At 41.1% G+C, this 26,257-nt stretch overlaps 1 protein-coding gene across 4 annotated transcripts in view; it reads right to left on the bottom strand.

Moving 5' to 3' along the window:
• Nucleotides 1–26,257, bottom strand: part of VPS13D (vacuolar protein sorting 13 homolog D) — a 105,205-nt gene that overhangs the window by 12,067 nt on the left and 66,881 nt on the right. For all 4 annotated transcript variants that reach the window (XM_054647879.2, XM_054647882.2, XM_054647880.2 and 1 more), the window contains 4 exons: nt 24,678–24,812; nt 24,164–24,331; nt 10,789–10,921; nt 8,381–8,576 (listed from right to left, as the gene is read on the bottom strand). In XM_054647879.2, the coding sequence (XP_054503854.2) occupies nt 8,381–8,576; nt 10,789–10,921; nt 24,164–24,331; nt 24,678–24,812 (632 nt within the window). The remainder of the gene's footprint in view (nt 1–8,380; nt 8,577–10,788; nt 10,922–24,163; nt 24,332–24,677; nt 24,813–26,257) is intronic.

Genomic DNA, 26,257 nt, shown 5'->3' with positions numbered 1-26,257 from the left:
CTAACAGAAATGCTTCCACACTGTATTCCTGCCTTTCTGGGAAAGGAAATCTACTTGGGGAAAAGAACCAAACCAGGGGCCCTGCCCAGCAACAGGACAGTGACTCTGGCTGTGCATGAAGGACTGTGTCAATCAACTCTAATTACTGGGTGTTTCTTCTCTTTCCAACCCTCCTTTTATATTTCTCAGTTACTACAACAGGCACAGCTCTAGCACAAACCTCACCCAAAAAAAAGCTACTCACCAGGTTTGTTTTGATTTTTAAAGTTTGCAGTTGCAAGAACGATTCAGATCAACTGGCTGTACTTACAAAACTGATAAAGAGCATTCCACATGTTAACAGCAACATTAGGTGAAAAAATTATCTATAAAAATACCAGCCACATGCTAAATGAGGTGACATCAAGGCAATAAATAGCTCCATCTGTATGAAAGAGTTTGCAGAACAACCCAGAAGACATCTCTGAACAAAAAAGTAACTATGGATGAAGTAGTGCTGAAATAAAAGCGAGTTGGATTTTTTTTTTTTCCTGGTTAAAAAAAAAAAAAAGATCAGTTTTACATATTTTTCCACGATCACTTTATAAATCTGCTGCACATTAGAAATCAGACACACATGCACATTTTCCACAAGTACGGAAAGTTGAAGGTTTACATTTTACTAGCAAAGTGCCTATTTGTGAATGGCAGCAGTGTATATTACAGGCAGTGTGAGAGGGTTAAACAGGACAGCCTCGACTCTTTATAAACTTTTGCCCTCTGGATATGTACTCATTGGCTGCTGTACAAGACTCGAGCTGTATTACACGCCTTAACGATATGGTTCAACTGTCGGTCAGGCTCGGGGCTGGCGCTGGGCCAGACCGCAATCAATGGGACACAAACCTCCCCCTTTCAGATCATCACGAAGGCTCACATTATCTCCTTTTTGTCGTGCTGGTTAAATTTATGGAGCAGAACCCCGAAGCTGCATTCCTTGGCCTGGGCCGGCCCACGCGGGCCTCCCTTTGTTTGGTACTGTAAGGAGCGTGCTTTGGAGGATTGCGGGGTTGTTAGTTCAGGCACTGACTGTTTGCTCATGACTGAAATGAAAAGAGTTCAGGGGAAGGGCAAAAGGACAGCACAAGTGTAAAACCCCATCCCAGCAGGCCCTGGGCTCCCATCTACCGCTCCGGCCTGGGACAGAACACAAAACCTGGTGTTGATGACAAAGGGGAGAGTCTGTCTGTCTGTCTGTCTGTCTGCTGACAGGTACCGGTCCTTCTGCACCTGAGCAGCACCTCCAGCTCTCCTGAGTCCAGGCAAGCCTGTAATTGCTACGTGTGGGGGTCCCAGCTGGATTTTCTGGGTTTGGATTGAAGGCACTTGAGACAGTAATTTGTGCTCAAACTCAAGTGGTTTTTATTTTTATTTTTTTTTAATTATTATTATTTTTATTACTAAAACAGTCTCACTACTGTGAGTTTGGCAGCTTTTCATTAGAAGGCACAAAATGGCTAATAATTTCTTGTCACAAGGTTTTTTGAGACTAAACTCTTTGAGACAGTAATTTGTGCTCAAACGCAAGTGGTTTTTATTTTTATTATTTTAATTTTTTTATTTTTTATTATTTTTATTAGTAAAACAGTCTCACTACTGAGAGTTTGGCAGCTTTTCATTAGAAGGCACAAAATGGCTAATAATTTCTTGTCACAAGGTTTTTTGAGACTAAGCTCTTTGAGACAGTAATTTATGCTCAAAGTCAAGTGGTTTTTATTTTTATTATTTTAATTTTTTAATTTTTTTAAAATTATTTTTATTAGTGAAACAGTCTCACTACTGTGAGTTTGGCAGCTTTTCATTAGAAGGCACAAAATGGCTAATAATTTCTTGTCACAAGGTTTTTTGAGACTAAACTCTTCAATTAAGAACTGACACTTTGATTATTTTCCCTTTTCAGTTAATAACTGCTCCCAAAGAGCTGCAATGCAGACTTTTCTGCCCAATTACAAAATGCCCCCCAAACCCATGGAGAAGGAGGAAGAAGAAGCATGAAGAAGAAACCCAGGACAACACCCTGTGCCCTCCATCTTGCTGCCATCCACAACACACTAAAAATCCCAAAACCTCAATTTCTCACCCAGTGACACACCTGCACTGCTCTCTAGAATCTATTTCACACTTTTGTGGATTCCAGTCTATCTTGGAGTTTAGGAAACTTTCTCCATGGATGAGGGTCAGAGTCAGTGCTGCCCTGGGGGTCAGGGCAGCCCAGAGCAGACACAGGAATATTCCCAGAGCCCTGGGTTTGCACAGCTGCATAAATCTGAACCTTGACTAAGCTGTCTTAAAACACTGCTTAAAAGTGGTATATTAGTTTTAAAGCAGTGCTGTATCTCTTTGTTTGAAAATATAACCCATCAGTGCAAACAGCCACACAATTTAGCATTTCCACCACTTCAAACACATGGAGTAGCCTCAGAAAACCTGATATTTATGATGTAAAAAGAAATTCTAATAGGACCCAAAATTACTGGACATACAGAATGGAGAGAAGATGTGTCAGTTCTTAATTGGATAGTCTGAAAAGCCCTTGTACCAAGAGACTGTTGGCCATTCTGTGCCTCCTAATGAAAAGCTGCCAACTCATGGTTGTGAGACTGTTTTACTGATAAGAAATAATAAACACCTCATCCCAACATGAACTACTGTCTCAAGTGCCATCAATCCAGACCCAGGGAAACCCATAACTGGGACCCCCACACTTTCCTGCTATTTTTATGAAGTGAAAATCCTAGAAAAAGGGCCAGAAGAGATGATGAGAACTCACAGAATGTGCATGAGGTGTTTGTCAGTGCTGGGGCCTGAGCCTGACACTGGCCACAGCCTGCAGGGCTGTCCTGGTCCATGCAGCAGACACTGCTGGCCTGAATAAAGCCTTTGTTCCTTCCTGCTGGGCAGATGCTCCCAACTTATCCCACCTCATTCTGAGCAGGCAGAACTGTGAACTGGACCTGCAAGTACCTTATGGCCCAATCTTCGATGACTTTTAGTTGGTTCTGCTGATGGTCATGCATAAATATGATTTTTTTCTTTTCCAAAGACTCTCTGTTCTAGGAGGCACCAATGCAGACTAATTAAATCTGCAGCTCTCTGGAACTGTTTCCCACAAGGCAAGTGTTACACAGCCTACACCAAGACAGCAGCATCCTTTAGCAGAGATGCTGTGCTCTAAAAATCACAGTAATGCCAGGAAACACACAAAACACTAAGAAGTGTTCCTTTTACTTTTTGGCCTTTGTGTCCTAGAGCTTTGGATGAAATAGAAGTTAGACAGAACATGCAGGCTCTAGAAATACAAAGATTTCCAGAAGACATAAAACTCTCTCCCTGTCTAGCAGCATTGCAGTTAACAGTTAAATACTGTGAAGTGGACACACAGAATAGGAATTCCACTTTGTGAAGCAAATATTTCATGTCACACAAAATTTAAGTAGCAGAATAAATCTGTAGTAAATCCAACAAAGGATTTATCTGCTCTTTTCAGAAGGAGGTTGATAATTGCTTCTATTTCTGATGGACTATTCCAGGCCAACATTACAGTGTCCTGGATTTAAGTGAATTGGAAAACATTAGTCACCTACTACAAATGTCTGTGTGCCCCAAGAAACTTTCCCATGGCCTCCAGAAGTGTTGCACTGGAAAGGGAGCAAGTTCTGAACCCACAGTGTGTGTTTTCAGCCAGCTCTCCTTTCATACCTGACCAAATTCATACCACACAATGCATTTCCCTCATTAACTTGCACCTTTTCCAGACCACTCACTGCACACAGTAACATCAAACTGAATCTGAGCCCAGATTTCTGCACTGAAGCCAGCCCAGGCAGCAGCTGAACAGGAGCTGGGCATGGCTCACAGGATGCAGCACCTTTCAGCTAAGGATGGAAATGCATCTGCTCTTACTTGGAACATCATGGCCCTGCTAACGTGGCACATGTAACAACATGGCACTAATGAGAGAAGAATGGAAACCACAAAATCCAGTTGGACACTGAGCACAGGAGCTTGGGCTGACAATGAGGAAAAGCCCATGGCTACAGCTGTGCAACAGGGACAGGAATGGACAAATCTGCTCAAAGAAAACAGATTATCAGGAAGACCTGTTATCCCACTGGGAAAAAGAGGAAAGGATATGAAGGAAATCACACTGCTCAAGTAATTTATTGATTAGACTGATAAATACACTTTCTCTCTGGCTGCTAGGAAAATCTTAGGAAGGGCTTACCAGGATAACAGCAACATCCCCTTGACCAGAAGGGCCCTTACATGACTGACATTATTGTGAAGACTTGTAAAGTCAGACCTAGAGCAAGTCCAAGGTCAGGGCCAAGGCTGGAGCACATACAGAAGTGCAAAGGTTCAAACAATATTGATCTGTTCAGCTGAGACCCTCATGGCAGCACGTTGGCTGAGCTGGTCTCCACACCATTAGGTCCCCATTTCCAATTGCTCAGTGGCACTGAGATTCCTGCTCTCAACCACACTGCTTTTGAGCTCACAATGCAAATCACAGCTAACATAGAGATGGATGCAAAAAGGCAAAAAAAAAAATTGAGTTATTATCATCTGCTTTTGACATCGCATCAAACTTTGCAACCTCACTGCACAACTCTAAGTGATGAGCAAAGAACAACTAGCACAGGTTGCTGCTTTCCACATGAAGTACATTTAAAAGAATCAAACATTTACATAACCATTTTCTCTGACCATTAATGGTTTTCCAATTTCAAACTATTCTTTACTAATAACAGTCAGGCTCATGGACAGAATTAATCAGAACTGGGGAGATCACAGAGTTATCTACTTCTAATTTTCACATTGTGACTCAGAAAGGAACACAAACTCTTGCAGCAACAGTCCAAGAATAATCTTAAACTTGCACTGATCTGGCAGAAGCCTGAGAGAAAGCCATAAAGGCACTTTCCTGCACTACTTGTTAGGTTAGACACACGTCTAAATATAAATGTTCTTTACTTGTGCTGCACCAGGACGTAAAACACGTTTCTAGGCAAGAGCTCTCCGAGCATGTCCAGAGACAGAACAGCTTTCCTGTTTTGAACTGGGCTTTAAAACTTTTGGCAGCATATGAAAAATATGGAAATAATCAGAACTGTTGTATGTGACACTGGAGTACTTGGAACACATAAAACCCTCTCAATAAAGGTATCGAATCACAGGCATTAACTGTTTATAAATTACATCTATGCTGTACTTTCACCAACTGCTTTATGCTCTCTTCTGCGTTAAATTTAGAAGACAGCATCTTTATGATTAAATAACAAATTTATAAGATTAGCCTTGAAAAAGTCAAGCCTAAAGTCAGATTAAAATAATATTTTCTTGCCCTTTAAACCAGTCACCTTTGAAAGTACCCCTTAAGGTCTAAAGGCTTCACCTGTGCCTCAGCCATGCTGCTCTGGCTCCATGTTCCCAACATAGGGCATGTGCCAGCTGCAGGAGTTCCAACACAAATCAACACATTTGAGGACAAAAAACACTCATGTCCATGTAGTCTGATCACAGGAACACATGCTGCAGGCTGTTCCATTCCATTCAAGAATTTGATGAAGTGGATTTGCTGGAATTAGACTATGTCTTTTAGGAAAGCCAACAGCCTCAATTAAAATTCTTCATCCCACTCAAACCTGATCCAATGGTTAAAAAGTCAAGCAGCTGAAATTCAGAGCTTTTTTTAAATTTCAACCATGTAATTAGAGAATTGCAAGGGGCCTATAATTTACAGTTAGGTATCCTGCTATTTAAATGCAACTTGCAATTAAATGGCTGAGTCAGCTTTGCAGCAGCACCAGGAACGTGCACAGGGTCAAACAGCTCTTGTCACACTCATGAACTCAGTCCTCAGGTGTTGGAATGTTGGGGGACACCAGACAGATGATGGACTTTGGACCTGGTTAACATAAGAGATTTGATAACAGGATGCCTTGGCAAAAGCAAAGGGAACTTTGAAAATTAGACCTGGATTGCAAGAAGATTCAAATCAAATGGGTTTGCCAGAAAAAGGAAATCCCATTAAACTCTGCAAGCAAGAGATGTTGTCATTTGCATAAGTTTGTGTATGTGATTTTAGCCTAATCACTGCAGTACACATTACCAGTCTCCCTGGAATATTACATAAGTGTTTGTATCCCACAATAAAATTGGATTCTGATCACCGGGTCAGTCTCCCCATCTCTCTCCATCGCCGACACTCCACTGGAGCTCAGCTCCTGCCATGCATTTCCAGTCCCATCCTTCAGGGAAGGCTGCTCTTGTGTGCTGAGCTGGGAAGAGCCCACATGGCCCAGCAGGCTCCAAGCAGAGCCAGCAGCTCAGGCCTGGAACGCTGCTCTCCTGCCATTCCAAACCACACATACTTGAGCAGTGACAAACGCGCCGGGGGACAGCGGGACACGGCAGCCCAGAAATCAGACAGACCCCGTGTCCTGTGGGGCTTTTTAAAGCCCCAAAAGAACAATCTGGCTCCTTCATTATACAGGCACATAAAACCCACACACCAAACAAACCATGAATGCAAGGTTGCTTACAGATGGAGGTGGCATTTTGGTCCCACCTCTCCCCACACCCCTAACACTATCTACATATTCTCAAGTACATTTGTTTAGCTAAAGAAGGTTTTGATCAGACTTTTGTAGACTGGAGAACTGTAGTAACTGAGTAACCTGAGAAAGGTTGGGGCTTTTTTGCCATTTTTCTTTTCTTTCATCTTGTAAAAGGTTGTTGGGTCAGAAACTTAACAGACTGTGTGCAGGCACTAAAATCATTTCACAATACTCATCTGTGACAACAGGATTTCAAAATCTAGGGGAAGCAAAAACATGGTTCAGCTCATCTGTCTTAACCTCTTAACTGACAGTTAACAAGGCAAAGAGAAATATTTCCCAAAGGAAACACAAGCCCAAGTTCAGGCTGGCTGGGGATCTTCTTGCCCTCTCTCCCCCAGCTGCTGTCCAGTTTGCAACTGTTGGTAACACCTACTGTGTACAGGCTGGACCTCACAGAAGCATGTCAAAACATGAATTTTAAGAATATGTTTCTTCAAATTACAATAGACACACAGCTGAACCAGAATTCCAGCAACCAGCACAGACAGGTGTGCTTCTCCCCCCCTTTACATAAATCAGTCAACCTGCACAGTCACAAAATTAAGACATGCACAAGTGAAACACTGAATTTTCCCAGGGATGCACTTTGATTTCTCAGTTAATTTTGTCCATGCAAATACACTTACTAAATTTCAATCCTTGACCTCTTGATTTTACAAATCAGGGTAAGTCCCAAATATGTAAGACACACATGTACAAACTTCCATTTTCAGAACAAAGCTCACCTAGGGTAATTCTTCAGGCTTCCTGCACCTTACTCACACTTCATCAGATTTATTGTTTACTGAAACCCTGATGTAGACCCTTCAGAATTCCAAGAGTGGCATAATAAAATACAGAAAATGGACAAGCCAAATGGAAAGACAAAACAAGCAAAAAACCCAACATTTTTCAAGCATTTTTTCTCCAAGCTTTCTGACAACAAAACCTACTTAGGGCTTTCTTTCCCTTCAGCACAGAGGTCTCATGTCATGCAAGAGGACTTCTTGGCACAGTAATACAAAGGCAGCTCTTGGCCACAAAGAGCACAAAGACTCTTCTCTCAGAGCAGCCCTTTCAGAAATTGGTCCTTTCCCTCTGCCACACTCACAGTCAGTGCTAATAAACACTTATTTATTTTAAACAAAACCATCATGACTTTGCTGGGCCCACATTACAACAGCAACTGACCACAGGAAGAAGCCAAAGCATCTGTCCTGATGTGCTGACACCTCACAGCCACAGGAGCAAGGGCACATGCACGTAAGGGCACACAGCCAACCCCTTTCATAACTGAGAACTTTGCTCTGAATAAAAATTAAAACATGGTGGCACTATATTGATGACAGAGCTCTTCAAACCTTTCAATAACTGTTTTTCTACAGTAAAATGGAAGCTGGAGGTAGAGCAGGGAGAACTTCATTTCAACTCTGTGCGTATTCAGTGGTAGAAGTATAATTTTTAGCCTTTCTAATAATTTTGCTTCATCTAATGGTGTAGGTTAATAATTCCTAGTTTATGTTGTAGCTTTTCCAGGCAAATTTCACTCTTGTTGAAGTATCAACAAATGCCATCTATCAAACAAAAAGCAAACGGAACGCAGTGGGCTGGTAACAGCTCACGTTAACTCTGCTCATCGCTGCTTTGCCTGAGGAAAGAGAATCAGTTCAGAAGTTGCAGCAGGCATTAAAACACAGTTTTAGAGTATTATTGATGAGAAATCCCAGCTGGGGGCTGACCTGGGGCCGCTCAGGGTCGTGGTGTCCCTCAGCGCCTGCGCGGTTTCCGAGGCGAAGTCCAGCGCTCCCGCCACGGGTTTGGTGACGGTGCCCACCAGCCCCTTGCCCAGGCCAGATATGAAACCACTGACCCCTCCTTCTGTTTTCACACCTTCCACTGTGGATGTTATCACACTTGTCAATCCTCCAACGATACCTGCCAAAGACAGCAGAGAAGTCCAAAATTCTTCGTTCTAGAACTTACAGAACCTCATCCACCTGATGCTCTCTGCTATTGTATTTGGGGGGATGCCCTGACAAAGGAAGGAATGATGAATGTGACTTCATGCTCTCAGAAGGTTAATTTATTATTATATTAAAGAATGCTATACTACCTATACTAAAGAATACAGAATGGATACTTACAGAATGCTAAAAATATAATAATGAAAACTCCTGACTCATTCCAGAGTCTCAACACAGCTTGGCCCTGATTGGCCATTGAGTGAAAACAACTCAATGAAACAATCACCTGTGGGTAAACAATCTCCAAACACATTCCAAAGGAGCAAAACACAGGAGAAGCAAATGAGATAAGAATTGTTTTCCTTTTCTCTGAGGATTCTCAGCTTCCCAGGAGAAAAATCCTGGGCAAAGTGATTTTTCAGAAAATGTGAATGCCACACTCTGCCTACACGGTTTATTGTGCATTTAATTTAATACACAAACTTTCAAACTCAATTACATTAACCAATAACTTTATATTTTGTATATGTAGTATACATATGCATATGTACAAACCGTATTATCCCACAGAAAAATATTTATTTAATCATTAAATACGTGTATTTAAAAGTATTTCTATAGTGGTTCATTTCCAGCTGCACTTACACCAAGAGTCCTCATCTATTGCACAGGTTAAGTGGTTACTTAGGATGTGATAAAATTCCATCACCACAAGAGCTGGTACAATTTGAGACAGAAACCAGTGTGCATTTCTCCACTGGATGAAGTCAATTATTTTAAACTCGCACTTTAAATGTCTTTAAAGTAATTTTAAGTGACTTTAACTGTGATGCTGCTGACAGACATTTTTGTGCACATTTCCCTTCCAGAGAACTTCAATGCTCTGAGAAATCAAGCACCTACTGAGGTTTCAAAAGACTTGGAACAGTTCACATTATCTGAGAACACACTTTGGAGATTTCACATCTCCATGATTAAAATATCAGTTCCTGGTGCCCTGGCTGAAGCACTCACCTGCCCAGCTTCCAGCAGTGCAGGGCTCCTCTGAGCTCTGTAAGCACAGACCAGGCAGATCTAAACTGCCAAACTCAGGAAGCACAAAGTGTTTAAATCTCTCCTCTTGAGTAACTAGAGTTTATGATTAAATCCTGTCTGTTGAAATGTAGTAATTAGCAGTTCCTTTATTTTTTAAAAAAACTGAATGGGGAGCATTTAAAAATGCCACAGACTTAGGACTAGAAGAGTCACACTAATTACTGGATAATACAACACAGTGAAGTGCTTTTATAATGGACTTTTCAGCAGAGATTCAGATAATTTGGATTTCCTGTGTTTCTACCAATTTATGGCAGACTGTTCAGCACATTAGTGTGAGAGGAACCTTTCATGATTCATTTCACACCTACCCAGTGTCTCTGTGTGACCAAAGCAAAAGGACTTTTCTCAGCATAGAAAAAAATCCTGTTTTAGTCAAAGCCAAATCAGCTTTGCACAGGCTGCAACAGTTACATTTAACATTTAAATAACTGAGCCAAGATGATGCAAAATATAAATATTTGATTTAAACTTGGCTTGTATTGATTTAACCTTCTTCAACAGATAAATCACGAACTAAATCGATGTGAAGTTCTGGCCAAATTAAAACTAGTCCACTACCCTTTACACAAATAAATGTCTCCAGTTCCTAGTACACTGAAAAAACCCACAAAATAACTCAACTGGTGAAATGTAACTTTAAACTGATGCACTGATTCCAAGGAAACTCATGTTTCTGGAACTAAAAGCAAATATAAGAAAGCTATAACCTAGGCATACTATTTTTTTTTTTAAATGTCTGGCCCTCAAAAAAAACCTGTTTCTGTGGGTATTTTATGCCTCTACAAAACAATGGATGTTTTGGATGAACTTTCTTTGTAATTTTCATTTTAATTTGCAAAAAATTTAAAAAAAATGTAACTGCTTTTACTTGCAGTTACATGTGAAAAATCCTGATTATTAAATGTAGTTTCTGTTGACTTGAAGACCAAACAGTGCCCCCACCCTGACCTGCCAGCACTGAAATTCAAGCATAAAGCCTCTGACAGCTCCACTGCCCAGGCTTCTAGCAGTAACACCCACTGTCCTCTGCAATCTGATCAGGCCTTTTAAGAGAGAAAGGAGTTAAAATTACAGCTAAGGGTTACCATGTGCAAGTCCATGGATTCCAGCCACCAGGTGCTCCCCGCTGGTTGCAGCGTGGTATCGGATGTATTCCCGCTCTGTCTGGTGCCTGTTGTCCATCATCTTCCCCAAACCATCCGACAAGGTCCCAGCAAACTGCAAGAGAAGATCCTTCCTGTTACTGGAAGAACAGAAGCTGTTTCTCCTAAGTGGATTCACTGCAGAAAATTCTTGGATCCTACTTGTGAAATGCACAACTCATTTTGATACATAACAGAATCCATCCAATCCTTTTGCCATGGAGAAAGCTCAGAATTATATCAACAATTATAGCAACTGGAATGCTGAGGTGACAAGGAGGTGCCCCAGCTACTGTGGCCAAGCCAAAACAAACCAAGTCTGTGAAAGATGCACTGAAAGCAACTGCAACACCTCAAAACCTAAAATAAATGTTATTTAGATGTAAAACTTTTCTTCTGCAAAGATATGTGCAAAGCTTAAAGGCAAATATGCCTCTCATGAAACTACAACATTTCTAAGAGCTAATTAAATTCTTTTCAGTAGCTCAGAGTAGAAGTGGCTGTGCTGTAGAAAGAGTGGGAGCCAGGCCACACTCATGCACAATGTGGGGAGATCCCTGACAGGATTCCCAGCTGTGCTGGAAGTGTTGTCCTGGTTTAAAGGACAGGTGTCTGCCAAGGAAGGCAGGAATTGGAGAATGCAACACCCCCTTCCCTCCAAATTATTGTAACTTTGAAATGACTGGACTTTCAGGAAAAGATTTAGTATACTAGCATATCTTTTGCCTCTCATTATCATTTCTTAGGCAACAATCCACAGGTACCAAACCAAAAGCTCAGGAGGAACCCTGAGTGTGTGTGTGGAGCATTTTAAGTCCTTACCTTGAAAAGTGTGGGGGAGGACTGGAGACATGCTCCTGGATGAAAGGGAACATTATGTCCAAACAGGATTTGTTCTGAGAACTCTGACCATTGCTGTGAGCGAGTCAATGCAAAAGCACCAAATAAAAATGATCTATTGTGATCTGCTGACCTTTAGTCTAATGTAATCAGATAGAAACCAGAAGCTTGGTGGAAGGAGGAAGGCAAGAAAAGGAGACAAAAAACCTGAAACCTTGCCTTGTATTTAGGATATTATTAGAGAAAAGGGCTCCTAGAAGGAATTTTCCTGGAACACTCTCCACAAACGATCTGGTTTTTGATTATGTGTAATTGGACACCTCTTGTACCACTATCAACTATCAGCATTTGTATGTCCTTTAAAAAATGAACAGCCTTCATCCTCTCCACCCCTGGGGAAGGAAGATCATTTACAGCTTTGTTGTGTGTTTGACTGGGGCTGGGGAATGGACCAGGTGCCACAGGAATGTCAAGGACACTCAGGTGCTGATGTCCCCAGCCCTGCAGGACAACAGCTCTTGCAGGACAAGGAGCTCCTGTGCAAAGGACCAGCCTGTGTCTCATGGACCATCCCCTCTGCACCCACAGCAGCTCCAGCAAAACCCTTCCCTGGCTCAGGTGTGCACCAGAGGACAACTGAGAGCTGCTGTGAAACCCTGATATACTGAATGTTAAAAAGGAACAGACAAACAGTTCATTTATGGGCCCAGTGCCACAATGAAGTTCCCCTCCTTTCTCTGCTATTTCTTCTAAGGCTGTGTTTCTTTTTCACTAATGACACAGTGTCCTGGTCTGAAACACTCCTTTTCAGCTTAAAGACAAACCAGTCCAGTGGCTCCCATTATCTAAACAAATAGATTTTAACAACAGGGATGAAAATGAAATCCCATGACCTTTCTTGTGACTTCATCATATGGAGACTAAACAGTGATCATGGACTGAGTTACTTCTGACCTTGGTATGAACTTAATGCAGATGTTATTTAAAAAAAAAATAGCCTAGAAATACAAACTGACCTGAAGCTATCTATGAACTGTGTTTAAGGTTAGGGTTTTTTTCCTGGAAAAATACTTTGCTTATGTGGATTAGAGTAGCTGCTATAAAGACTGAAAGGCTCAACAGCTCTTCAAAATTCAAACCTCATTACAGAATCTCTCAAGACCTGAAAATGCTTTTTCAAGAACGTGTTTTAGAAGTTACAGTAGTGCATGATTGGGCAATCAGCCAGAAGGAATAAACCAACTTATTGATGAGAATTGGTAACCAACCTCTCTTTACAGCTTTCCCCCCACCTGCACCCACATTTTCCAGCTCCAATACCCCAGCTCTTCCTGTGAATACAATCCAGTCTTTCCTCAAATATCCCTTCCTCCATTACACAGAATCTGACACCTAATTGTCAATGCTAATCCTGTTTATATGTAGACAGAATTTTAATGTAATTGTGTATTTTTCTTAGTAAGGAGGAAAAAGAAAAAAATCCCACGCACATAGTTTAAAAGTCAAACTCCATTAGCTGTAAACCCGAAGTTAAACAGGGACATTTTTGTTTGTGTTATTTAGAAAATAGCATTAAATTACAGAAGCAAGCAAAACACTTTAAGGATTTTAAGGTACCAAACATACCATGAAGGGTTTCCATTCTACCCTGATTCAGGTGACAAAATCTGAACCCAGTACACGTTAGTTACAAAACATGAACTTCATGTTGAATTGTTTAATTACATTTTGAAGCAGCTCCTTCTCCCCCCTCCCCTGGCACTGTTTGTTTCCTGGCCCCATCTAACCTAAGACTGCAGCCAAACCTTTGTCACCATTTGCAAAGCAAGGGGTTCCCTCAGTGAGCACAGTGAGTGGGTCCCTCCTGAGCCAGTTCCAGCTGGACCAGCCCTGTCCTGCTCTGTGGAGCTGAGTTTGTCAGTCAGGGGTGAAATGCCAGGGGAGAGAAAACAAGGGGATGTTCCAGGCATTGGGAAGGGCTGCTGGGCAACTGTGTGAGGTTTAGACTGGTATTTGATTAAAGGCTCAGACTGTGGTGTCAGAGTTACCCTGGCTCCTGATCTGAATCACACCTACATCCATCCTCATCAGCCACTACAGGTGATACCACCTGAGTGCAATAAATACCTGCTGGGGATCACAACTGGACACTGCTTTTTACCTTTCCTGTGCACCTCAGAAATACTTACCCTGAAATGCTTTTTGAAGTCTGTTGCAGTTAATAGGATTGTATCTACCTATACAATAAGGAAATTAAGGATTTCTAACATTAAAAACCCACACCTAACAAAACACCTGCACAACACCTCCTGCCCAGTCTATCTAGGTTATAATCACTGTATTGAGAACAAGTTCCTCAGCTGTTACCTCATGATCAGAAACCTAAGCAAGCATTAGAAATTTAAGGAGTTTAAGTCCAGCTTAAGCTCTGAAGGGAGATTTGAACGAGCTGAAGCACAAAGGCAGATTTACCTTTGTCCCCTGTGTCTTGCTTTTAGATCCTCCTTCGGGGAGTGCAGTATCAGCTGCTGAGGCTGAGGTTTTAAAACTTGTGAAAGAGCAGAGATGGTGCCTGATTGAGCTGTTAACCCAGTCACACAGCAAATAGGCTCCAGATAAATGAAGGTGACACCAAAAGTGCGACCCACCCTTGTCTTCCTCAGCTTTTGTTAATAAGGTGTGACCTGGTAACTTCAAAGCCTACTCAAGACCATGTAAATGCCAACAGAACTAAACACAACAGTCTGTGGAACAAACATGAAACTAATCAAGGGACTTGTAAAAACCAGCTCCCTCTTTCTCTACCCTAATTTTCATGAGTTCTTGGTCTACTTGCTGATGAAAAAGCAAAAAAAAAAAAAAAAATAGTTACTTGGTGATTTATCTCTGCATTCTTCCCATTTCAGACATCCTTTGCCTTGAAAACAGAAGTGCAACATCATACATTAGTTTCAGCTAAGGGAAGTTACCTGCTTCCAGAGCAAAAGGCTCCTGTGTTTCTGGATGAAGCCAGTCTGCACAAGGCACGTGTAGAAGTGGGGATTTTATTGTCCCCTTGGCCTCTCCAAACAGAGGGGAATAGGAGCCTTTCAGACTACTCATTTAAAATTCTGTCATTTCATGTACTTAAAATATTTCAACTTACCATCAGGATGTATTTTTTAATGCTTTGACAGAAGGAGAACCCCTCCTAAAAGGCCCAGGTAGCTGAGCATTTGTTCACCTCCATTCACAAGCTACCCTCTGCCTCCTCTCACCCTGTTTGTTCCCAGAGCAGATGGTTCTTCCTGCACTTTCCCTCTCCAGAGGGACACTGATCTTTCCTTCCAGATCTACACTCTAAAGACACTTGGATACCTGGTTTCTGTCCCACACCAGCTCATGTATGATATGAAGCTACTGACTGGTGACACACAGCAAGCAGAGAACAAGCCCCACTTCAGCCTAGCTGCTGGAACATAAACTCATCCTCCTGAGGAAGGTGAAATCTGACATTTCCCCCAACTCCCAGGACACTGTGCTACTGTGCACATGTCTTTGGATGAGCATGCTAACCACTCTCAGCCCTCCACAATCACTGAAGATGTTACTGCACTTCTGCCAGCCTGGACCATGCTGGGGTCAGCCTCCTCCTCTGCAGATTCAAGTAAATCAATGATTCATCATTTCTTGTTTTACATTTACACAGTGTCAACAATGAATACCAACTATTCACCAAGATCTGCAAAAGCAGATGAAATACTATCTGTACCAGAAACTGATTTATTCGTGTTTGGGGTTACTTGGTCTTTTGTTTTTCTTTTTAAAGGCACAAAAATTAAGGAAGTTTTACCACAAAAACCTTTTACCACTGACTACATATCCCTTGCTGTTTCAAGCAATAGAAGAAAAACAAAACCACCCATATACAGTGTTTGTGAACCAAAGCTGGTGCCAAACAATTAAGGCTTATGGGGCACAAAAAGAATTCAGAGCAAATGAGAACTCGACTTTGGACTGCTTGTTCCCTCTAAGCCAGATGCATGAAGCACACAGCATGGAAATAAGTTTTAAGTAATCTTTTAAAGTCTTTTTAAGCTCTTGGCACTGCCTGGTTCTCTAAGGACATCCCAAAAGGATAAATACACAATTATGACCTGAGTCCAAACATTCCATTGTAATTCTAGCATCAGAGAACGGTACATTTACAAATATTATTGACTGAGCAAAGCAGAACATTCCAAGATGGAATGTTAAGGGAGAAAGTGATGAAATTAAATATAGATCACTTCAAATTTCGGTGCAAACCTCACAATGAACTGTGTTTAAAAAAGAAACCAAAGGGTTTATTTGGTTCTCATCTTTGCTTTGCAGAACTCATCTAGAAAGGAGTTCAATCCTTTGTGGTCACTTGTGTTGCAGCAACATCATTAAAAATCACCTTTATTCCTACAATTCAATAACCTGTTAAAGGTATTTTAGAGGAAGCCAATTTTTATGCTGCTGTTTTTGTGCTGATATCTGATAAATTAAAACAGTTACAAATCAAGCATTTGCCTATGGAGGCAAAAAATCCTCACAATGTACATGTTCCAGGCTAAGGAGACATATGTGTATGCTGTTAGGATTTGTGGCTAAAAAAGGTCATCCTCAAATCTTGCTGCTATTCTTTGGAAAGTGCAAAAATCAAAAAGCCCTGCCAGATTCTTGGATATACACAAGGACTGGGTGCAGCGGGACAGATAAAGTTGTCCAGTAAATTCTGCAGCCTAAATTCCCCTGCTTTTACTGCAATGTCTCAGGATTGATATGTAATATAGTTCTGTGACTTACCATAAAAATAACTTTTAGAGCAGCTTCTTGGCTCATCAGTACACACACTGTTATAGAGTGGAAGCAGTATATATTCAATTTTACAAATTGGCCATCAGTAGGCACAGACAACAAACACAGCTTCCTCCCTTCCTATCACCGTGGTCAATGGTGTGTTATACTGGGACTGAAAAGTAAAATGCTTTTATTTGAAAACATAACAGGTGTTTGTTTGTCAGGTTTCAAATGAAACTGTTCCCCAAAGTACTTTTGCAATGTCTTTGGTCAGCCTCTTAGGAATTACTTGGGGCATTTCAGCAGGGAAGATTGTGAATTCAGTTATATTTCTATGGTCTAGACTTGTACATTTTCCTTTACACATGTAAAGGAAGGGAAGATTGTGAATTCAGTTATATTTACATGGTCTAGACTTGTACATTTTCCTTTACACATGTAAAGGAAGGGAAGATTGTGAATTCAGTTATATTTACATGGTCTAGACTTGTACATTTTCCTTTACCTATGTAAAGGAAGGGAAGATTGTGAATTCAGTTATATTTCTATGGTCTAGACTTGTACATTTTCCTTTACACATCAAGGCAGACCAAGTGAACTCTTTGATCCAGTCCTAACCAGAAAGGACAGTTCAGGCTGAGCCTCCAAGGCTTTATAACCCAGCCAAGCTGTGCAGAGAGAAACGAGCCCTGGCACTCTGAACAGCACCAACACACTCTTAATTTAGAAAATACTAAATCAGCAAAAAGCTGATAATCAGCTTCTCATTTTCAGAGCAACATAAACTTTGACCCTCTCCAAATTAACTGACAACCACGAGAAGCCGCCGGCTTTTCCTACTGAACAAACACGCTCCTTGAGATTCCCCGCAGCATTCCCCACCCCTATTTATGACACACGCCCAAAGTAAAGGCGCTTTAATTAGCTCACATCCCATCGTTAACTGAGCTTCCTAATGCATGCTGACAAGGGCTGCCGGCGGCCCGGGAACCCCCGATGGGCCGGGCTGGAGGCGCCTGAGGAGGCCCCGGGGAGCTGCGCCCGCCGTGGCCCGGCCGCGGGGCCGCTTCCCCCGGCACCTCCCGGGAAGCAGCGGCAGCAGCAGCAGGTGCCCGCTGGCAATAGTTTTGTGTTACAGGGCTTGAATGAGTGAGTGATCCCTGCAGGAACCGCCGGCTGTTTTCACAGACACACAAGGCAGTCAAAAGTCCACAGCGTGAACTTGGAATGACCCCAATTGCGGAGTCACTGGCGGGTTCATCTGGAGGACAACTGTGCTTTATTAAACAACTAATACTCTTAACAGATAATTCCCCTCCCCCCGGCCTTAACTCTTACCGAACCTGAAGGTCTTCGTGTTTGTTTATTTTTTGGGAATGGAATTATTTGCCCTCCTCCCCCACCGCCTTCCTTAAACCCCTCAATACACTGAAAATCAGAGAAAAAGCCTCAAGAGATGCAGTACCTTGAGCTGACAGGTAACAACAAAGAGAGACCACATTAGGTTTGGTTTTAACATCGTCTTTCCCAGCTCTCTTGAATTTGATTTCCAAAAGCATTTCCATCTGCACTAACTGCAGCACTTAGGCTCTTTCCAGACAATTTATTTTTCTGCCATGACCACCTGTGACCACACTTGGGATCTGAAAGAACCTCCTGTTTAAAAACTAACAGGCTTGCCATGTTTCTAGATATTTTGAAGGAAAGCCCAAGCAAGCACATTAATTATGGACCTGTGTGTGTAAAGAGTGAACAACTCTGAGCTGTTTGGATCCCCTGCACATACAAACACTATTTTCACTCCTCATGGATACACAGCTAAGGAGCTTCAAGCTGAAATCTGTATTTAATATTCAACTCCACAACTTTAAATACACAGTAGGGAGGTGCAGTCAGCCATTTATCAAGAGTGAAATTATGAATTTCAAACCCACACCCCCCATTTTTTCTCTCCTTCAGATGCTAATGGTGATATATGGGACAGATGTGCCTGTCTGACATGTAACCACTCAAAAACTGCAGGTTAAAACTAAATTTCATTTCATCTATGATAACTGCTTATTTCCAGTGTCACAGTTTGTGACTTGGCAACTCTTTGCATACCTCATTTTAAATTCTCCCTTGCTCACTGAATTCTCCAATGAGTCAGCAAAACAGGAACAGTGCATTTTATTTCACAGCAAAATCAGTTGCTAACTCCTTTGAAATGAAGCTCTGGAGCTGGTGTGAAACCTAAAGCTCTCTAATCTCTCTTTTTTTCCAATTGTCCAATGGTCACCTGTACATTCCCCTATCCAGCTGTGCACCTCCATGTGTGCAGTTGCTGCATTGTTACAGGACTCTCATGCTCAATTGAGCAATTTCTCCTGGGTAAGGCTCATCCAATGTGTAGTTTGCTTTTGAATGGGGTACATTTAGGACATGAAGTCCACATTTAACCAGTTCTTCCCACAGAATATATCACTATTTCAGTTCAATCTACCCATACCCATTTCTCCACATAAAAATACACTGGAGTAAAGTGTGTTCACTTTGTGCAAGAAGTGAAAAAAGAATTTTTTCACTTACTTTTTTGTAAAAGAAAGGCTGAATTTAAACCAAACTGAGAAGAAAACTTTTAACCTAGATGCTGGCCACACACGTTTTATCCCATGGTACAAATGAAAACCAGGAAGAAATACTTCAAACTTCTCAAAGATGATCCTTTATCCCAAAACCTCTTTCAAAGATACCAGTTACAGATGCCAGATGTTCTGCACATTAAAACTGACACTTTCCATGGCTTTTGATTGCCACTAATTGGTCATAAAACTTGCTGTCTTTTCAAACTGGCAGGAAATGGGGAAATGGCCTCATCTGTAATATCCCTCATGTACTCAGCATTTCTGCCTGGGAATTTCAATTGCTTTCCACCTCATAATCTACACATCTTGATACAGATTCTCACTGCTCATGTGAAGCTGCAAATCTGTGGATGAAATGCAAGTTAAACTGAAGATGATCTGCAGTGCTACCTGGACAGGCTGCAGGAGCCTCTATGCTACACTGGGAAAGAAAGATTACACAGAGGAAAATGCAAAAAAAGCTACATTTGACCCAAACTGTACAAATCACAGCTGGAATAGAAAAAATTACAGTAAATCCCACAATTTCAATACCTCAACTACCCTTTGTAAGGAATGACTGCCAGCTTTCCTGAAGGAAAACACGAATTCTAATCTGTAAGGTTGAAGATGACATGTATTCTGGCCTTCCTCACCTTTATCCAGTGAGACTGGCACTAACCACACACATTCTGCTCTCAGGAGTTAAGGAAAAGAGCAAGGAATCAAACAAACACCATGAAAATACAGAGCAGCAGGACACTCAGCAAACTCAGAACCCAAACACCACCATGACCTTTCTACAGCATCACTGGATGATTCTGTTCAAGACTCTTCTGAAGAAAACACCACCATGTATTTCCTTCTCAGGCTTCAGATACAAAGGCTTTTGTTAGAAGTTCCCTGACACAAAGATATAATTTTGTTTTCAGCTACTTCCTTGGCATTTTGATGTTGCTAGAGCTTAGCTGCAGTTAGTCCCAAGATGGGAGAATGGTGGTAGTTCTTGCTTCTGAATGAAAGAGGAGTGATTGATTAAATGAACAAAAAACCACTTTAAACAAAGGCAATCATCTGCTTTGATTGTTTTAGAAACCTTTCTGTCTGTTTTTGGACAGAGCCTGCTCAAACTGGACCTTCCTTCTGTGCTCTGGTACAGCCACTTCTCATTGTGGCTACTGCCAACTTTGTTAAAGTTAACATTCATGCAAGTCAAACACTTGTTCAAGATTTGTTTTTAAATAATCCCTTTATTACTTCCTCTTTATTTTCCATTCAGTTATCTTTATCTTCCTGTCACTGCCAACCACTCGAGATTCTGCTTTGATTTCTCTTACAAGGAGGGTTAAAATTCACATTTCCCTTGGTGTTGCTTTCATGCTCCTGTTCTACAAATGCCTCCAGGCCAAACACTCACCTGGAGCATCCTTACTGCTCTTAAAGTTTTCTTATCTGGTTCTAACACCTCACCTCTCCTCCTATCTCTGTTGAGCACCTCTGCCATCACTCTGAACTCAGCTGAAATAAATAGATGGAATGCAAGTCCAGGGCAGAAAGGTTCATCAACCATGAAAGAAAACAGACACTCAAATGCAATTTGCTGCTCTAGGGGAGTTTTGGCATCTCAGGTGCCTCCTTCTGGAGGGAAGCCTGGCTCCCAGAGCCCTGCATGCTTCCCAAAACCCTAACAGGGACCTGCAGCTCTGACTGATGGCTTACCTCTCCTTAGGAAGCCTAACTACAATGGAAACTTCAAAGTTCAATATGAAAACTCAGCTCTTCCATGAAGTTCATGAAATTCTTTTTCTCAAGAGGAAGGGAGGTACACAACAATTATTTCCATCTTATATCCTATGACCTAACAGAGTCATAACAGCTACACTATTTGCTCATAATTCCTAAAAGATAAGAGAATTTATGGTGGAAAGAAATCAGAGACATTAAATACAGTATTGACAAGCTGTGAATCTTTTCAATCCTTTCCCACCAGCAGAACACCTATTTACCAGTGATAGATACAACCACACTTATTTTCCATTTGGAGAACACAAGCTACAGAACAGCTTTGTTCAGCTGCTAATTCAGTGTTCAATATTCATTTCTAATTGAAACACATCTGAAACAGGGGAAATTTAGGATTTAGTTCTATCATGCCTAACGGGGGAAATAAAAAAAGTGTGGATGCCAAGAATGTGAGACATTTCCAGGCATATGGCAACTATAGAAGGCTCCATTCAGAGGGAATGTAATTCCCTCTGGTGTCTATATTTAGGATCAAAGAACTTTTTAAAATACAGAACTTGGAATCTCCAAGGGATAAAGCTACAAAACTGTCTGTAGTGAACTTTATTTAACCTAAGGTTTTGTGCCAATTTAAATACACTGCAGCTCTCCACTTGAAAGAAGGCATTACCCACTGCATGCTCTGAAATGCATGGAAAAGCCATTACAGGGATAATCAGCACAACTATAAAATAGAAAAGCAATAAAATGACAAAACCAGATACAACTCCAATAGCTTACTTCTCGATTCAGTTGAGCAGTGTTACTTTAAAAGCCATGATTACAGTCTTACTCTTTGTTTATCTATCTACTCACACCTCAAGAGCTAACTCATCTTAAAATCTAGGATAGATTTTTATTTTAGACACTTCATAAGTCAGGTAGTCAGACAACCAAAATGGAGATTTTTCCCAGCCCTCAGTGCCTGTGCAGGACACAGGCTCCTCTGGTTTTGGCTGCTTCAGTTACCAGATCCACAGAAATGAGCTGCAAAGACAAGAGCCCTCTGTGGCACAGCTGGATCAGGTGAAAATTTATGCAGTGAAAATATACTTAAAAATACCTTCCTGGAGCACCAACAGCAAGATAAAAATGACCTATTGTTTCAGTTTTGTTTCTCTTGACTAACTCAAATTATTTTTTCTCTCCACATTATTTTCTTTACCAATACTTCACGTATCCTAGACACACTCATAAGGCACAAAGCAGGTAAAACAGAAAGTAAAAGACAAATTTCTGTGTTGTACCATGAACATAACATATCCCAAACTCAACTTGAAATGCCAATTTTTTATCCTGTGGACATTCCTGGCTTAGTTTTTGAGCAGATTTAAATGCCTGCAAGCAGTGCAACACATAAGGAAGAATTCAACCTGAATATTTGAGCCTTTTGTACCATTGTCTTCCATGCAGCAGAATTAAGATTCAACCTTTGGAAAGAGGATTAATCAAGGAGCTCCACAATGTACTACTAAGCCTTCTTAAATTATGGATTTCTCTCCTTGTTCCAAAAGGACAAATACATAAACCATAGAAAAAGCTTTGAAAAGGGAACTGTGAGAGATTTGCATCACAGAGACATTTCTGATATATCAAGGAGAAAGAAAACAAATACCTGGGAAGACAAATAAATAGTACATGGGGTGATTTTCAAAGGTATAAGTGGGAAGCAGGCACTCAGCTCCTGTTGAATTTTGAAAGGAGTTCAGCATCCAAGTGCCCTTCTGCCTTTGAAAATCTTCCTTCACAAACCCCTTGGTTACAAATGACTCCAAAGTTCAAGGAATGACCTTGCCCTTGTGGGAAACAGAGGAAGGCTCGTGCCTTTTAAAGGAAGATTTATGAGACTGTTGCTGCAGATGTGACTGCAATGAGGAAACACCACTTTCTAGAAAGGAAGCTCTAAAGAAACATTCTCCATTGGGTGGAGTGGATGGGTCACCAGAGACCACAGCCATGAGGACAGAGCATGGACAGGAGGACTCAGCTGTGCACAGATCCAGCTGCCTTCCAGAGGCTCAGCAAGTCTTCAACCAGACTGCTTGGATTTGCAGTGCTGAGAGTTACAGCAGCACCTACTAGGAGATTAAGGCAGGAATACCAACACAGAATTTTGTTTGAGTTTCTTGAAATTGTGCAAAATAGGCTACTGCTGCAAACAAGGTAATTGTGACAGAATGTGCAGGTCATCTTTCCTCATGGCTCAGCCCTCTGGGTCAGAGCCAGCTCTGCACTTGGTGATGGACCAGGTTTGATAATGCTCTCTGTAATTACACAGACTCTGCATTTCACATCTTCTGAATGACCTTTTTCACTAAGGAAGGGAAGAAGCAGTTCCTTGTATACAAATAAGTGGGAAAGGTTATTAAAAGATGAACCATGACAATACACACAAAGTTACCTGCTAGGAAAACGATAAAAATAGAAAGTAAAGAATTTTCACAAAACCAAACTTACCAACATGTCCTTGTGTCAAAAAAAGCATTATTTTAGTTGTACCCATGAAGGGACTCATGCTGACACCCCATATGTTTGTCATATGTAACAAAACCATTTCAAGAACATATGTTTGCTAATTATCAAGTACAGCATCAACCATGATCCAAACTCCTTCCTCTTTCTGACTCCTGCCTCAGACCATCCCTCTCTTGGGCACTAAATACAGTTATTTTCACTGATATAATTGAATTCCTTCAGCTGTTATCAGGAAGGACAAAAGAATGTTCACCATGCAGAGACTTTGGAAATAAACTACAGATAAATACAAAGCAATCTGGAAATTCTTTAGTTTGTTGCTATGTGCCACAAAACTCCCCAAACCTCAATTGTCAGCATAATAATTGCTATTCACACCAGCTTAATCACTTCTTAAAAATAACAACTAACAACTCCTGTTATACTAAATAACCCCTTAAATACTCCACCTCTCTCCAGTGCTCTCCATCCATGTAGATTATATACATAATTTAACACAGCTTTGTTAATTTGCATGTAGGAGTAAATGATTTCTCCCTTTGGTTAGCTGTTGATTTAACTTGCAAGTTTGGTTTGGTTTGACTTAACTTGCAAGTATCTGTACAGCAGTGATAGGGCTTTGAGTGCTTCACTGACTCCTGTTTCTGGCATCCCTGGGATGTATAGAAAGCATTTAAGAAAATCTACACTTCAAATGTCATTTTTACAAAACAAAGATCAAGCAATTTAAGCATGGTCAATAGTTCTATTTGACCTTTTCCCTGGTTTTTTTTGCTTATTGTTCTAGCAAACTTTAATATCACAATTTTTACCTTTGCAGCAGAGTTTGACACTCCATGAGTGACATTTCTGATGAGACCACCCACATTGCCATACTTTATAAGTCCAGTAACACCTTCTGAAACATCATTCAGTAGACCCATAGGGTTGCCAAGGAAATCCACAGAGCCTAGAATGCTTGCTGCCTGACTCAGCAGCTCCTGGAAAATCAAGAGGAAGAATGAAATATTTCTTATGGATCACATTTACACCAGCAAGGTTGAGGGGAAAAAAAAATCCCACCCACAACAGAATGTAGGTAATTTGGTAGCCCAGGTAGGTTTATGAGAGAAATCAACACAGAAATACCAGTAAAATTAACAATAGTTTCATCTTAAAATACAGTGTATTCTTAGATTTCCTCTGGGGTGCTACTTCTCCATAGACAAAGAAGCCACACAGCACTAACACTTGATAGCCAGGACAGAGTTCCCACATCCCCTGTGGAGAACTCCTCAAGCAAGAGGAGTTCAGCCTTTGCCACAGCATAATCTCAGTCCCACTGACCTCCTGGAAGTGCTTCAGAATGTCATTAATGATGAACTCCTGAGTTTCATAGGGATGGACCCGGGTGAAAGGATCCAGATTAATCACAGCATCCTCAAAGCGGATCAGAGGGAAGCCCAGGGTGCTTTTCAGTGCCTGAGTATTAAATAAAAGACATTGCCATTGTAATTCTTCTCATTCACAGCATCCTTTCAATGGTACCAAACCCAAGCTCTCTGAAGCTGCTGGAGTTCTCTGCACTGCAGTGTGGACCCTTTGATACAGAGAGCAGCCACTCACAAACCTTTCAGGTCTAAGCACTGCATTTCTCCAATAACTCAAGAGTCACCAAGTTCCCAATGCAATCTGTTTCCCACACTTGATAGGAATATTTCAAACCAAAATGTGTCTAAGATTCTATATACAACTTGGCTGTGTTGTTCTAATGTTCAATTCAACTCCAACCCTAAATGAATTTTCTTGACAAAACTGGCTATTTTCCACCCTGCTGAACTTCTGTGAAGGGATTAAGTGTCAGGATGAGCTGGAATAACATACATAATTTCCTGTAAGCCTGAGGCTCATTTCTTAACATTATATGGTCTAAAGAAATTCTTTAAACTAGCATTTCCTATTATTTTTCAAGGAAGAAAACTAAGATTGTAATTAGTCCATAGGCCATCTGCACTTTGTACAATTTATACATTAAAAAACACAGTTAAGGTGGACAAGCCATACAACCAAATAGAGACATACATAAATAAAATAACTTGGAAAAATTATAAGAAAAGTAATTTTTTAAGACTGAAAGAGGACCCTTCTTCTTCAGGTCTTGATAATGGCATCTGCAGACTCACCAGCATCAGACACTCTGAAGAAGGCAAGAAGCTTCAGGCTGATGTTTTATCTGTACACATTAACCACCAAAGCTGCCTGCTATGAGGAACACGAGTTTTTGTGCCATCTGCAGGCAATTAAGGCAAGTTACAGGTCTGAGTTAAGTTTGTGTGTAAGAAAAGAGCTATTTATTTTTTCATTAAATGGATGACCAACCAGAGTAGTCCTCATTATTCACTTGGGTAGGAAGTAATTTCCTGTTTAACTATCAGATATTATATAAGACAACTTTGTTAATACTGGTACCTAATAAAAATAATCTGTCTACACCAAATTAGCAGACAGCCATGTCCAAGGCAGAAACATTAGAGGCAGTTAGAAAAACTTCCACAAAGGCTCTACTGTGATTATTCTCTCCCTCCTACCCTGAACTCTCCTGGGCTACAGAACTGAATTGAACTCTTTCTGTGAAGGTCAATATACAGAATATGCAGAGACTGTTAGCATTATGGAGAAAAATGTAAATGCCAAGTTTTTTCTTGGGAAAGCTGCCAAGATGGATCCATGTGCAATCCTATACCAAGGGTGGTAGAAATGCAAACAGAACAGTGCACAGGGCTGGCTTCTTAAAGCACTCACCACTAGTTCTGCTTCCTCAGCCTGCATTTCAACTACTGCAATTACAGGGGTGTTCATGGTGAAGCTGAAGTGCAACTGCATATTCAGGACAGGGCTGCTGTTATTGAGCAGTAAGGAATATCACA

The sequence above is a fragment of the Agelaius phoeniceus genome, chromosome 24 (assembly GCF_051311805.1).
Source record: "Agelaius phoeniceus isolate bAgePho1 chromosome 24, bAgePho1.hap1, whole genome shotgun sequence".
In the NCBI taxonomy this organism is placed as follows: Eukaryota; Metazoa; Chordata; class Aves; order Passeriformes; family Icteridae; genus Agelaius; species Agelaius phoeniceus.
Note: the sequence above shows the minus strand (reverse complement) of the source record. Positions and strands in the feature narration are given on the sequence as shown.